This window comes from Rhinolophus sinicus, linkage group LG15 (assembly GCF_036562045.2).
Source record: "Rhinolophus sinicus isolate RSC01 linkage group LG15, ASM3656204v1, whole genome shotgun sequence".
Classification (NCBI taxonomy): Eukaryota; Metazoa; Chordata; class Mammalia; order Chiroptera; family Rhinolophidae; genus Rhinolophus; species Rhinolophus sinicus.
Genome location: NC_133764.1, coordinates 35,489,448 through 35,504,617, shown reverse-complemented (window position 1 = coordinate 35,504,617; position 15,170 = coordinate 35,489,448). Strand labels below are relative to the sequence as shown.

The 15,170-nt window shown below is 52.7% G+C and overlaps 1 protein-coding gene across 9 annotated transcripts in view; it reads right to left on the bottom strand.

Moving 5' to 3' along the window:
- Window positions 1–15,170, bottom strand: part of DNAI2 (dynein axonemal intermediate chain 2) — a 40,167-nt gene that overhangs the window by 12,569 nt on the left and 12,428 nt on the right. For 3 of the 9 annotated variants that reach the window (XM_019740432.2, XM_074319938.1, XM_074319940.1), the window contains 7 exons: window positions 13,416–13,555; window positions 12,422–12,544; window positions 9,960–10,183; window positions 8,158–8,293; window positions 7,504–7,650; window positions 6,425–6,646; window positions 3,997–4,718 (listed from right to left, as the gene is read on the bottom strand). In XM_019740432.2, coding sequence (XP_019595991.2) covers window positions 4,632–4,718; window positions 6,425–6,646; window positions 7,504–7,650; window positions 8,158–8,293; window positions 9,960–10,183; window positions 12,422–12,544; window positions 13,416–13,555 — 1,079 coding nt within the window. In that variant the 3' untranslated portion in view covers window positions 3,997–4,631. Of the gene's footprint in view, window positions 1–3,996; window positions 4,719–6,424; window positions 6,647–7,503; window positions 7,651–8,157; window positions 8,294–9,959; window positions 10,184–12,421; window positions 12,545–13,415; window positions 13,556–15,170 lie in introns of those variants that run through there. The other 6 variants (XM_019740433.2, XM_019740434.2, XM_074319939.1 and 3 more) reach the window with 6 other exon arrangements.

The following is a 15,170-nucleotide window of genomic DNA, read 5'->3' as shown; positions in this document are numbered from 1 at the left end:
TGGCCCCAGTGGTCAAAATAAGAGAAGCTTCTAAGCAGGTGGTCCCAGCCCATCATGAGGTCGGGACCCCTCCCTCCTTTTCCACCAAACTCTTACTTTTGCTCTTCGAGGCCCCTCAGAGTGAGCTCCTGGGCACTGGGTCAGTGCTCGGTACCTGCCCTCCACATGCAGGCACTGCCCTGCAATCGGATCACTCACTCAACCCCATCGCTTCGGTCCCTCCTCCACATCTCCGCTGCCACTGCCCAAAGGCTGGGACCTCACAGTGTCCCATCTGGATGACCACAGCAGCCTGCATGTTCTACCTTCCAATCCACTTCCACCCATTGTCGTTCTGAAAGGCAGATGGGTGCCGTCACCTCACTGAGAGGCTGCCAGGGCTCCCCACTGCCTCCCAGGTGGAGTCTGCCTATAGCCTGGAGCCCCTGCCTTCCCTGCCTTCCCTTTGGCCTGTTCCCGTGCTCCCACCTCTGCTCTGGCCGTGCTCATCCACGTGCAGCAGTCTCGATGTGCTGCTCTCTCCTTGTCCCTGCCTCTTATCCCTGGAGTTCCATCTTCCACTTATTAGACTGGCTAAGTCCTTCTTCAGAGCTCATCTTTCATGTCCCCTCGCCTCTTTCTGAGCTCACTGAGCTCTTCATCCGTTTCCCTGAAGTGTCCAAGGGGCAAAAGCTCCCTCACCTAATGAAAAGGTCACTGCTGCCCCCCGAGTGTCGATGGCATCAGTGACCTTGATTCCCACGTAGCAACGCTATTTTCCGTTAGAGACGTGTGATGCTATCCCGTTCCCTCCAAACCCACCTGCAGTCGGAATCCATTAGTTTCCATGAACTCTGAGTACTTCCTAAAGTCCTGTGACCCTCTGGGGCCCAAGGGACCAAGGAGCCCCTGGCTTGTAAGCTGGAGATGACTACTTAGAGCTTGGGAGGTGACATGAAAGACTGAGTAGGAAACAAACATGCACTGAGCATTTTTCTCTGAAGAAGCCAGTATCCCTCCAGGTCTGGCGTTCACATGCTGCAGGGATGCCAAGTAACCAGTTCACACACCATCCTCGTAGCTCCTCCTGCTGACCTTGAACTTGATGTCCCTGGGGAAGGCTGTCTTGGATGTGAGGGAGGTAATAGAAACTGACTGAGCGTTCACTTTGAACCTAGTTGCAGTGTTATGTTGACACGTATTTCATTTACACTCCCAAATAGCTCTCTCCCACCCCCTCACCCCCACCGCAAGGTAAGTAACAGATGCAGACAGGTAAGAGACTCTGCGGCCATCACCCCCATCCAAGCTGCCATCTTCTGTCACCTGACACCCCGATGTCCTTACAACCTGCCTCCAGGCTGCCTCCCTCCAGGCCATCACCCATGAACTGCCCAGTCATTTTGTAAAAGTGTAAATCTGACCGACCGCACCTCTCCCCTGCTTCTCAGTGACCTTAGGAGAAAGGGTGAAATCCTTAACTGGACCTTGGAGGCCCCGCCCTTCTGGCCCCTGCGTGTTCTCTAGGCTCGTCCCCGCCCTTCCCGTCCTTGCTGACCACACTTCCGTCACACTGAGTTCTCAGCTTCATCGTCACTTTCTCAGGGAGGCCTCCCTGACAGCTGTGTCCCCCCCTAGAGTCTAGGTCAGTCCCTTCTGGAATCCTTCTCTTAGCACCCGTCCTTCCCCTTAGGACATCGCTTTGCACAACCGTCAGCTCTCTCTCTCTCTGTCTCCCATTAGTGTACAAGCTCTGGGACGGCAGAGTCTGTCTGGCTTAACGGTCGCTCTGTTCCCAGTGCCAGATACAGTGCTGAGCAAAAGCATGTTTCCTAGACGGCAAGTGCCTGAGCTGGATGCAGATTTCAAAGGCCAGACCCCTCTGCCTGCCCGTAAGCTCCATAACACACCTCCACTGTCCACCATTCCCATTTCCATCCCACAGGCCCTTTGGCACTCAGAGGAGCTAGCCCCCGGGGCTCTGGTGTTGGGAGCCAGGGGAGAGTCGAGGCGGGGTACGATCTGACCCTGTGGGTTACCAGCAGCCACCTTTGCCTCCCTCTGGCTCAGTGTCACCCAAGGGGCCTCTGGACCCTGGCGGGGGGTGGGGCACTTTTTTTTGTTTCTAACAGAGTCCTGCCCTGGGGCCCACTGTACCCAGCTGCCACCCAGAGGGAGTGTGGGACAGTGATTGATTTCCTCGTAGCCCACTGGGCTGTAATGGCTGCAAACTGAAGCATCATCAGTCAAGTGGCATGCTTAGAATGGAGTCGGCTGAGTAGAACAGGTCCAAGAGAAGGGGCACGCTCTCCCCAGGTGTGCATGGAGAGGGGGGACCTAACTGTGCTGCGGACACTTGGGTCCGGCCCCTGCTTCTGCCACTTTCCGACCCTGCTGGGATGTGTCCCTGCTCCCAGGCCCTGTCATCCACTTTCCACATGCCACATTCCACACCCACGGTGGCGGTTTCTTCCAGCAGCCTCCGGTTCTCCGATGAGGCCTTGTGGTTTGGTTTTGTGCCCCTTGGGAGAAACTAAGCAACAGGTTCCGTGTGAGGCTGGTGAAACGAGGAGGTGAAGGTCATGGCCCTAAGGACAGGCAGTGATGGGTGTTGAATTCACAGAGTTCACACTGCCCCTTGCCCAGCGATGTCTGTGGGGCCCTCCTCTTCTCTCCCACACCCATTCCTCAAGTGCCATCCTGGCACAGTGGTGGCCTCTGTACCCATTGTGAAAGGTTTGCAGACCCCAGCCGGTGGCCCACATTTACCAGCACAAGCCAAAAGCCAAAAGTCTACTGCAGCAAAAGAATATTCTCCTTTGGAGAACACTGGAACTTATCACCCCAGCAGCTCACCGAGAGGTCCATCAGTGTGCCCAGGCTAATGCAACAGGGAGCTGTAACTTTCTCCTGGGACATTTCACTGGGACAGGTTTTTCTAAGCCAGGGTTTCTCCGCCTTGACTCCACTGACATTCAGGCCAGACCATTTGTGGTGCGGGCGGTCCCTGCACTGCAGGATATTGGGCAGCTTCCCTGGCCTCTTCCCACCAGACGCCAGGAGCATCCTCCAACAACTTATGCAAATCCAACATGTGCCCAGACATTGCCAAGTGTCCCATCGGGGACAAAATCACCCTGGTGGAAACCACTGCTCTATGGTCAGTCCAGGGCTCCCTGCGTCCCTGCACAGGGAGGCGCCCATCACAGGAAACTGAACAAAGAGGGACACATGACATGTGGACACCCTGCACACGGAAGCCTCTTCCTGGGAGACCTGAGACTGGAGTGTGGACAGGTGTTTGCACCAGGCTGGGCCTGTGGGCTGCCCGTCAGCTCTCCCACTCGCTCCCATGAGACTCAGGCAGCTCGCTCCCTCTCTGTGTCTCACTTGGCACATCCGTGACTCAGGGATGGAAGATGATGAAAGCACTCCTTCTGGGGGATATTTTGAAGATCAAGTGCCCAATCAATGTGACCGTGGTGATTATTTTATCAAGGTCTAGCCACAATGGACACTCAATTTTTGGGGGGTGGCACAAGGGACAGCTGGCCCCGGGTCCCTCCCCAATAAGATTCTTAACACAGGCATTTAAAAAGGGTATTTTGGGTCCCTGTCAGGACCACCGGACACCCACAGAATGAATGGTGGTTGGGACGTCTCCTGGAGCAAAGCTGGCTCTGAGGTGCCGTCTTGCCTATGACATTTCTGGCAATGGTCACCAAATGCTGTTGTGCCCTGATTTCAGGCCAGTCCATGGGGGCCCCCGTGGGACCTACCCAGCGCCTGGCTACAGGTGACTGATGTTCAGGGTTGTGAGTGAGCTGCCTGGCCTCCTGCCCTGCTCTGCCCTCACCCACCCCGTGGCCTGGGAAGGTCCCCATACCTCTCCTGGAACCTGTTTCTTCCTCTGCGGAGTGAGGGTAACCGGAGTACAAACATTCAGGGACTTTTAAAAGGAATTACACGAGATAACATGAAAGGCTGTCAGTGCAGGATACATAATAAGACTAATGGTTAGCCTTGTTATTATTAATTTAATTTTACAAGAATTAAGATAATAGAAAGCTTGCAGAGCACAAGAATAACCAAGCTCGATTCATTGAGCTACTCTCACGTTCTTGGAGGTAAACATGGCTGGGGGAGTTGCTTGGAAAGACATCTTTCTGTTCCTTGGGTTGTCTGTGGACAGGGAGGGTCAGGAAGGGAGGAGAGACCTCACCCCCAGCTCTGTCCAAGGCCCTGCCTTGGCTGCGACAAGCCCAGTGAGGCTTTGCAAGCTTGTGAAGGAAAATGATGGAGGGAAAGCCCTTGAGAAGCTGAATCAAAGGAACGTGCAGGGCCAGGCTGAAAGGCTGTGTGGGACCTGAGGTGGAGCTGGCCGGGGTGGCTGAGACAGGGGCACCCATCTCAGGGATGCCCTGCCCCTGCCCTCCCTCCAAGGGGTTGCTGAGGACAGGGCTCAGTGAGTTAGTGTGGGCCAGCGATCTGTGGGTCGTGGGGGCTGGGTCAGGGCCCCTTTGCTCCCCCTGCCCTCATCCCAGTAACACTTTAAGGGAGGAGTTCAGCCTCCCACTTGTAAAACCAGGGCAGTGCCAAGAGGTGGGAGATGGAGGCACATGTTTGAGGGGGCGGTAGGCAAGGCTGACCTTCTAGGTTGGAGTCTCTTCAGAGGCCCTTTCTTCTTCCTCGTCCTCTCCCTCCACCTCCTCATCTCCCTGCATCTTCCGTTGTTTCTGCTAAGGAAAGACAGCATTGAGTTGTTGGTGGGGGGCAGGTCTCCCCTGCACCCTGGGAAGTTAACCCTCGGAGGCCAAAAGCAGCCAGATGGCCGAGGGCCTGGTAGGTGTGGACAGCGGGCATGCAGAGGCGTCCCACAGACTCAGGCACAAGTCCTGTTTCTGCCACTTGCTGCCTGGTGACCTCGGCTAGCTCCTCTGAGTCTTCTTGGTCCCCTCGCCTGTAAAGTGGGCACGACTGCTCAGGGGGGTGTGACTGGGATTAGAAATAATGGGTATAAGAACATAACAGTGCTTCCTAAGCTCTGACCCCAGAATTGCTGGCCAAATGCAGAGACTAAGAGAGAGGCAGGAAGTGTGTGGGGACAGAAGAGGGAGGGGGCCGAGTCCTGTGAACCGGAACCCTTCTGAGGCCCAGTTTCTTCATCTAGTGTGCTCGAGCTGCTGTGAAGGGCACCTGTCGGAACCTCAGCACCAAGAACGGTGTCTGGGAGCTGCCTTTCTGTGGAAGGTGGCCAATGCTGGCAGTGCCTTCTGGAAGGCTGGAGGGCCCCGGGGTGGTGGGTGGGGCAGCCCAGGGCTGTGGGTCCAGTCTCGCCTCTGCCGTAAATGGAGGGAGTGCTCTGCCCCACCTATTCCACACAGATAGTGTGAGAATAAAGCCACTCATATCTGAGGACTTCCAAATGCAAACTGTGCCTGTGAAATCATCGCCTGTCCCTAGGCTCGGTGAGAGGGAAACAGAAGAGGGAAGATGTCAGAGGTGGAACCAGTTATCCTCTCTGTGTGCTCACCCATCCTGCTTCACCCTGGCCTCTCCATTAGTGCCCAAGAATTTGCCACACAGCTCTTTCAAGCAAGGCCAGCTTCCTGAGCAGGCGCCCTGCACGGACCCACGGGGTGCTTCCAAGGGTCTTACACTGGCTTTCATGTTCTGCTGTCATTGTCTTGCAAGTCTCAAGACTTTTTGAACAAGGGACCCCCCATGTTCATTTTGCACTGGACCACGCCCCCAAATAATACAGCTGGGCTTGCTCGCAAGAGCAGACATGGGTACGTGCTCGCTTGTTCTTTTCCTTTCCGAGCTGCTCTTTTCCTTCTTTCCCACCTGGGCATCTTATCTGTGGGTCCCTAAAGGCAATGACCCAGACTGACAATGTCTTCTTCTTTCTCAGTCCCTTGATGCAGAAAAGGGCCTGGAAGGTGACCAGACACCATCTTTCTAGCTGATCTCCTCATTTTCTGGATGAAAATTGAGGAACCAAGAAGTAAAGTGACTGGCCCGTTTGTTACAGCTCGACGGTTCCATGGACACATGAGCTCAGCGCAGAGCCCACCCCCTAACCCCAGGCGGGGTGAGCAGAAGACCCTCCACATCACGACGTCACAGCCACCTCCTCCCCAGGCCTCAAGGCTCACTCTCATCTGACACCTCCCTTAGCCCCCATCTCACTCAGTTGGTCACATGCGTGGGAGGGAGAGGAGGACTCTGGGAAGCCCGGAGCACGGCTCCTGCCCCCAAGGAGTTTGAAGTCCGTTTGGAGACTCAGGATCCCTTGGGAGGATGGGAGTAATTGCTTCCATTTGCCAGATGGACAAATTTATGTCCACCTGGCAAGGCCACTTCCTCGAGGAGGTCAGCAAACAGGCAGAACCCAGGTGCTGGGGCTCCCACCCCACCCACCGGCCCCGCTCGAGGCCCCTACAGGTTTGGGCTTCATGGCTGCCGCCTCCTTCTTCTTCAGCTCCGTGAAGATGACGTTGAAAAACTCTTCCTCGGCCTTGGTGACCAGCTCTTCCAGGTTTATGGAGGGCACCTCCTCCCTCGGCTCCTCATCCTTGCCCTCCGTTTTGCTTTTCTCCTTCAGCCGCATCTCTCGGTGCCTCGCCTCCAGAATCTTCTCCCGACGGGTCTCACGCTCAAATATCTGGGGCACACAGGGACAGAGAGGCCTGTGGGAAGGGGCCAGGGCTCCCAGCGCAGGGCCCAAACTGGCTTCTCCCTCTGCATCTCTCACCTCACCCCCGCCCCACGCTACTCACAGCAGCCCCCAAAGAGGCCTGTACTCAAGGCGAATGGCAAGAAAGGGAGGCTACACATTGCAGTCAGGAGGTGGGAACAGGGTGACAGGTTACTCGGTTCCAAGGAGTTCCAAGAACATAGACAACAGCCTGAAGAATGCAACATGGCGGCCCTGGGCCCAGGAGGGACCGGCTCAAGGTGGGACCACAGTGTCACACAGAGCCAGGAGGGTCTCCCCGGCCTCAGCACCAGGGGTTTTCATTTCCACAGTGTGCCCCACTGTTCTGGGCAGGTGCCTCCAGGGCGATCCACCGGGCTGATGTGTAGTGAGGAATTGCAGCCCCCTGGCTCCCCAGCTCCCCTCCCCCAGGGCAATCCCCCTCTATCTGTCTCCTCTACGGGCAGTCTCCTTGGCCTCCATCTGACAGATTCCGCTGCCAAAAAATAAATTGTTTGACACTGGACAAACTGACCTAGTCAAATCACTCTGATGGACGGCTGAAAAACTGAAGCCTGGAGAGGTAAAATGACTTGCCCAAGGCCACTTAGCTGCTTCGTCGTTAAGCCAGGGAGGATTCGGACACCCCAACACCCATTTACAGTGCTCACTTAAGGACACAACGCTGCCTCCCCCTAAATATCAACCCATTTTCCAGGAGGTAAGAGGGAGGGGCCATGTGTTTCTCTGACGAGCCTGCTCTGCCAGGGGCCAGGTCAACACAGGAGCTGGAGCGTACCTTGTCCCTGGCATGGGGCACTTACGGAAGAGGCCATGTTCTTCTCATTTCTCTGGAGGGTATACAGCCCATTCGATACCTCCAGCAGTGTGGTTGTCCCCAGCTGGGAGCCACAGGCGATGAAACACCCATTGTCTTGCACCCGGAGGCAGAAGAGTGCCTCATCACACACCTGTTGGAGGTTCCAGACAGACCCAGGTGGGAGAGGAGGGAGGAGCAAAGTAACCCTTCGTTTGTCTGAATATCTGGTCCCTGGGGAGGCTTAGCCAAGGGGCCCCATTCAGACACTCATGGTAAGTCCCCCGGACCCTCAGGATGATGTTCACACTCTGAGATTGGCTGTCAAGACCCTTCGTCCCCGGCTTCATCTCTCACCTCACCCCCACCCCACGCTACCCCTCCAGTCAAGCCTCACATTCATCCTGCAGGCTCCCAAACCCTAAGCCCATCCATGGCCCCAGCCAGCAGGTCTCAGCTCTGACTGTGTTAATATGGTAACATTAGCCCAGGCTGGAAGAGTCCGCTGCCAGGGCCCCACGCCCAGGGCTTCTGAGGGACTAGGCCTGGGGGGAGGAGAAGCTAGGCATCTGCTTTTTTTCCCTTTTAAAATTTCCCTCAGGTGAGTCTGCTGTGCCAGCAGGCCTGAGGACCTAGAAGCATGGCAGGGGGTATACATGACCTTCAGGCTGAGGGCGGGGTCGCACTGCTTGAACACAAAGTCCCAGATATCCAGGGTCCCGTCCATCTTGGTGGTGAAGAAAACTGCCGGTCTCACTGGGCTCCAGGCACCATCAGTGAGGTAGGCCATGTGGTACCTGTGGGGAGCAGGACGCCACCAGTCAGGGACCGCTATGGTTGACAGGTACAGCGAGGCTACTGAGCCTCAGCTCTGCTCACCCAGCCCCTCCTGGGCTCCGGGCTCTCGTGGCTGAACAGGAAGTTCTTCCTCATGTCTGACTTCTAGCCATGCCAATCTCACCCACCCACAGCTCACGGGCTGGGCTTTAAAGGGCTGTGGGTTGGTATTTCCCATGGGCCGGCCACTGGCTTTTCTCCACAGCCAACTCCCGGGAACAGGCATGTGCTCTGGAGCAGGGCCCAGTGCCCCAGTCGTGGGACTCATTGAAAGGAGTTACAGGAAGGATGTCCCCAGAAAAGTTCATAATATTGAGGTTAGGAGAGGGTTATACTTCCTACATGGTTCAATCTAGATTTTCAAAGATTTCTGCAGTGAAGAATGAAACTTATCTTACACCATATACAAGAATCAACTCAAAATGGATTAAAGACTTAAATGTACGACCTGAAACCGTAAAACTCCTAGAAGAGAACATACAAAAAAGCTCCTTGACACTGGTCTTGGCAATGAGTTTTTGGATATGACACCAAGAACACAGGCAACAGAGGCAAAAATAAACAAGTGGGACTATGACCAATAAAAAGCTTCTGCACAGCAAAGGAAACAATCAACAAAATGAAAAGACAACCTATGGAATGGGAGATAATATTGGCAAACAATATATCTGATAAGGGGTTAATATATCCAAAATATATAAGAAACTCATACAACTCAGTGGCAAAAAAAAAAAAAAAAAAAATCCCAAACCAAAGAACTCAATTTAAAAATGGGCAAATGACTTGAATAGACATTCCTCCAAAAAAGACATACAGATGGCCAACAGGTACATGAAAAGATTCGCAACTAATCATCTGGGAAATGCAACTCAAAACCACAGTGAAATAGTACCTCGCCGGTTATAATGGCTATTATTAGAAAAGCAAAAGATAACAAGTGTTGGTGAGCCTGTGGAGAAAAGGGAACCCTTATGCACTCTTGGTGGGGATGTAAATTGGTGCAGTGACTATGGAAAACAGCATGGAGGTTCCTCAAAAAAATATATCCACTAGGCATTTTGCCATAAAAATCCTGGATGCCTGTTTACAAATAAAGTACATGATTGATTGAATAATGTACAACATGCATCTAGAAGAGCCCCCGCCACCTCCAGCTACTCCCTGAAAAACTAGGCTACATTGTACACCTGTGTCCATAGCCGCCTTCTTCACCAGAGCTAAGAGGTGAAACCAACCCAAGTGTCCATTGACCTCTGAATGGATAAACCAAATGTAATCACCAGCTGGGAGAGCAGGTGCAAACGGCTTTGCTTCCCTGTAGCTCGGTTCCCTCATACAATGAGGTGACAGAATAATAACGCTACCCACTCTTCGGTTGTCTTGAGGGTCATGAATATTAACACATGGCTGTTTTCCTACTGATCCAAGAGGTTTGAAACGCATTCCTTTGTGAAGTGGCTGAATCAGGCCACTTGCTAGTATAAGCTCAGGTGTTTGCGGAAGGGTGGTTTTCTCTGTTTTATGGGTGGACACACAAAGGCTCAGGTCACTCCTGGGCTGGGCTTGGTCCCCTCTGTCTCCTCCACCCTCCTGCATCCCTCTCCCACCCGCACCCTCCCCCCTTACTTGGTCCACATGATGGACGACTCCCGGCTGTCCTCTGACCAGATGCGGGCAGTCCAGTCGCCAACGGTCAGGAAATTCTTCGGGTAGAACGGGTTTCTCTGGAGGGCGTAGATGGGGCCGTGGTGGCCGGAGAAGGTGCCCACGATCTTCTCGGCCGACGTCTTGGCCTTGCGGTTGCAGGAGATGACAATGCCTTGCTCAGTGCCCACCATGAACTTGGTTGGCTGTGGAGAGGGGGTGACACAGGAGCCAGAATGTTCATGAAACATTAGCTTAACTGGCTTAACTGGCATGGCAAGCAGCGTTCTGGGTTGGGCCTTCGGTTTAAGCCCCTGCTCAGGCTGTGTCCCACCTGCTCCTAGAGAGTTGTCCCCCCTTCCCAGCCCCCTCAGATCCCACCCTTTTTTAGAACCTGCTCAAGGGCTCCATGTTTAAAGAAGTTCCCTCCCCAAACTCTTCTAGTCCCTGGGGAGACTCATCACCAGCCCTCTTCATGTAGCACCGCTGCATCCAATACATGTTTTGCCATAAAGATCCTGAATGTCTGTTTACAGATAAAATAAATGACTGAATGAATAATGTAAACCGTAAGTCTAGAAGAGACCATCTCCAGCTACTACCTACAAAATTGGGTTACGTTGTACACCGTGTTCATAGCAGCATTCTTCACCACAGCTAACAGGTGAAAGCAACCCAAATGTCCATCGACATAGGAATGGATAAACAAAATGTGGCCTATCCATATGGTGGAATATGGTTCAGCCTGAAAAAGGAAAGAAATCCTGATTCAAGCTACAATGTGGATGACCCTTGAGGACAGCATGCTAAGTGAAATAAGCCAGCCACAAAAAGGCAAATACTGTTAAAAGTCCACTTAAATGAAGTGCCTGGAGGAGTCAAATTCATAGAGACAGGAAGTAGCAGGGTCTGGGGGGGGGGGGAGGGAGAAATGCGGAGTCATTGTTTCATAGGTAGGGGGTAGTTTCAGATTTGCAAGATGAAAACCTTCTGGAGACCCGTAGCACAACAGAGTGAATATACTTAACCCTACTAAGCTGTTTACTTAAAAATGGTTAAGATGGTAAATTTTATGTTATGTGTTTTTCACTACAATTAAAAAAAAAAATAACTGAACTACAAGTTAGAGGACAAAGGTAAGTGAAGAGATGCAGCTTAAGAGGCCCAGAAAAGTAAGAAATAAAGTAAACTGCAGGGCTCCTGCCAGCTATGAAGCAGATCAGCTACCCAGATTCAGATGGCCCATCGTGCCTCTGGCCTCAGACTTCTTTGTGGGGTCGGGGTGGAGAGCCTGGGCCTTAGACTCAGAGCCCTGGTTTGAGCCCCAGCTTCAAGTTCTAGAGCACGTGACTTAACCTCACTAAGACTCATTGTGTTCATCTGAGTAAAGTAGGGATAATAACATTACCTCATAAGATCGTCATGGGCGATTACATAAGCTCATCACGTAAGGCAGTTACAAGCGTCCAGCACACAGTGTGCACTCAGTGACAGGCATGGGGAGGCGGGGACTAGTGGCGGCATGGTCATGACATCTAGCACTCGGCCTAAAACCCCCCGATTCCAGGATAGAATGTTTTTCTGAGTCCTTCTGACCCTGCCTTCTATGTCCAGGATTGAGGGCCAGTTAAATTGTCTTCTACCTCACCCCATCAGCATTCATCCACCAGCCTTGGGTGGGTCTCCCAGGGCAGGGGTGAGGCCAGAGCGTCTCTACCTCTTAAAGGCCTAGGAATGACGTCACATGACCCGAAGGCAAACCAGTGACAATCCCAAGAGAAAGCCAGGCCTGGGCTTCAGTGAGACATAAACCAGGAACCAGCCCAAGCCAAGAGCCATCTGAGAAAGTTGTTTTCTTGCTTTGGAGGGAATCTTAATTTGCTGCTTCTAGAAGCTTCCCTCCTCTGACACATTCACATTACTACTCAACTCTGATATTTGTTTACTGTTCCTTCTCAGTTACTAAATGCCGTAATTTATGCCTATGATGTGGTTTTCCTAGGAGACTCCTCTGATCTCATTTCTCTCTCCAACACCTTTTTCTTCCCTACAGGTAGTGATATAACCAGCCCAGGATCCCATGCAAGGCAGAGGCAGAGCTTGGCTTCCTGATGTTGGTCCTGCGCAGGCCTCTTACATAGAATGGGGCTTTTCTGGAATCTAGTCCTGTCTGAAAGCTTGCCTTCTCTTCTATTCAGCCCAGCCACTGGCCAAATAGTGACCTCCTGAGAATTAGAATGGCTTCTTTCCTCAAGAAGCTCTGCTGCCACCTGCTGGACAGTTCTTGTAAAGACCACACAGGTCTAGGATAATGGTCCCTGGAGCAGTGCACAAGGTAAGCAGCAGCTTGGGCTCCTTAAGCATCTGATCCACCAGCCACAGCCTGCCCTTGGCTCGATCTGTCCCGGTAATGGAAGTCAGGGAAGGAGAGAAGGGACGCTTACCAAAGTAGACTCGAATTCCAAGGAGATGGCCCCCAAGGCGTTTTCCAATTGCTCCTTTCTGGTAATATCCATGATCACCACCTCGGTGGGCTCACTCAGCTTTCGAATATCCCACCACATGACCTGATGGAAGGAGCAGGAGACTCTGAGGTCCCTCGATTCTCCTGGCCTTTGCCTCCCTCACCCCTCCAACTCCTAGGGGCCAGCTCCTAGGGCACAAAAGGGTGCCTGACAGAGGATACCAGCAACCTGGGGAACACACAGGCTTTGAGAATGATGGCTCTGGTCCACAGTTCCAAACCTCCTGGCCATCAGAATCACGGAGAAGCAGCATGAAAGCCAGAGCCTCACCCTAGGCCTACTGAATCAAAATCACCAGTTGTGGGCCCTGGACTCTGTATTCTCAAAGGCTCCCCACCATATGGCAATATATAGCGGTGCTATAAATGCACATACGTGTTGATCCAGAAATCCCAGAAATGTATGCTTGAATGTATGTGTGCAACAATCTGCATGCACGCACACTCTCTGCTATATTTTTGGGGGAAACAACAAAATATTAAAATCCACTTAAATAAATTATAGCATACCCAATGCGGTCCGTAACCGACATGGGGCAGTGCTTCGTGAAATATGAAATCATCTTCATGACATGCTAAATGAAAAAGAAGTGCAGAGCAACGTGTCAGTGAGCAAAGAGAGAGCCAAGAAGACAGATGTGTTTGCTTCCGTGTGCAGAGACGATCCCTGAGGGCAAATGGAAGAAGGCAAGGCGATGTGGGTGAATGCCTGCGGGCAGAGGAGGGAGGAAGGCACTCTACTGTCTGCCCTCTTGTACCTTTCGGATTTTGTTCCAGGTGCGTGTATTACTTATTTTGCAATTTACAAATAAGATGCAAAAGGAAATGTTCCCAGGTGATTCTGGTGGGCAACCAGGGAACCACTGCTGCTCCCCATCTTCCCCCCTCCCTCACAGCACCTGGATGTTGGGTACCTGCCCATCGGTGGACGCCGAGAAGCACTCAGTGCCCGTCTTTGACTGCAGCCAAATGGAGCCGTACACGGGGTCTCGGTGGCTGAACTCAATGGTGGACAGCTCTGCCACCAGGCTGCCCTTCCGGGTGTCCCAACAGGCTGGCAGGGAGGAAGATGAGAGGGAGGTGAATGGGGGCACAGACTCATTCCCCAGTGCAGGGAGCAGGGGAGAGAAGGGAGCTGCTTCTCTTGATTTGGCAGGTATGTGGCTTTTTAGAATCAGGGCTAGGTTCAAACCAGCCTGAGTTTCCTACCGGCCCTCCAAGCCCCTCCACAGAAAGACTCCCAGAGTGCACGCTTCATTCATTCTTTGCACCCCTACCACGTGCGGAGCACCTCCCTGGGCCCAGGGGAAGCCACTGAGAGTCACGGTCCCTGGGAGGCAAGGAGGGGACCTGCAAGTACAGCCCGTGTTGTGATTGCTTCAGTGGGGGACACAAGGGGGTGGTCAGGGAAAGCTTCCTGGAAGAAGTGAGAGGGAACTAAGACTGAGGATGACTCTGGGATGGAGTAAGCCAGGCAGAGAGGAGCGCTTCCACCACAGGGAAAGGCTCCGGGAAGTGAGAGCATTTAGGTGAATCTCTGCGTTGCATAAACCTATTCCCCTTTATCCTCTGTATTTTTGCTGCTTCTGATGGGAAAAAAAAAAAAAAAAAAAAATTCACAACGTTTTTTCCTCCGACCCATCATTGGTGCCTCACCTCTCCTGTTTTACCAAGAAAGACTTGAAGCTTATCTACTCTTTGTCCTGCTAGATTTTGCTTTCATTTTCCCACGAGTGCACAGCGAGGATCCATCCTGTTACTCAAAGCTGTTCCTAGGAGAGCTGATTTTGTGAAACAACAACAAAAGTGCTTGACCATTAAATGGTGATTTATGGACTCCAAGACTAAAGCATTTGCCCTGGACCAGCCTGGCCCAGAAATTTCTTAGCTAAGCTTTGCTCTCCTTGCACAAAGCAGTGCTCAAGGGTTGGTCCCACTGTGATCCTCTTTACAGGCAGCAGAAAACCAGAGCCTGGGCTGGTCTGAGCTGGCATGAAAAGCCACCGAAAGGGGTTATGAATAATGAGTGAGGCAGGGCTCCTGAATAAATCATGGAAAATCCTGCTTCAGTCTTTTAGAGCCCTAGCACCCAGGTAATTTGGCAGGGAGATTTATGGAGCCCACATCTATTCCATAATCTGGCAGCTTCCCCAGGAAGGAGGCAGCAGGTCTGAGAGGGAGACGAGAGGCCTCAGAGAGCCAGGAAGCAGCCTGGCCACAGAGCGTTCCTGAGAAGTTACCCAGCCATCCTGGCCCCCAGCCCTGGAGGAAGGAGGGGAGGTAAGAGAGCCTGTGAAGGTAGGAGGGTGGGAGCCCTTTCCTGGCCTGGGGTGCAGACAGGGGGTGTGTATCTGGCTGCCTTGGGGCCTGAGGGGGAGGGCAGGCAGAGACCTTCAGAGCCCATGTGGGCAGGTTTCTTCCAAGCTCACTAGTGATCAAAACACTGTTTTCTGGGTGTGCCATCAGCAAAAACAGAGGAGTAAGGACCTCTGAAAATCTCTTCCTCCATAAACACAATGAGCAAACTGGCAAAAATGGTCAGAGTCAACTTTTTCTGAACTGTGGAAATTAGCCAAAGTTCTTGCAGTAATCCGGAGAGTGCTGATTCAAGAAAAACAGCCAAATCTTAGTTCGGACAGTGAGTTTTGTTGCATTGTAACTTGCCCTAC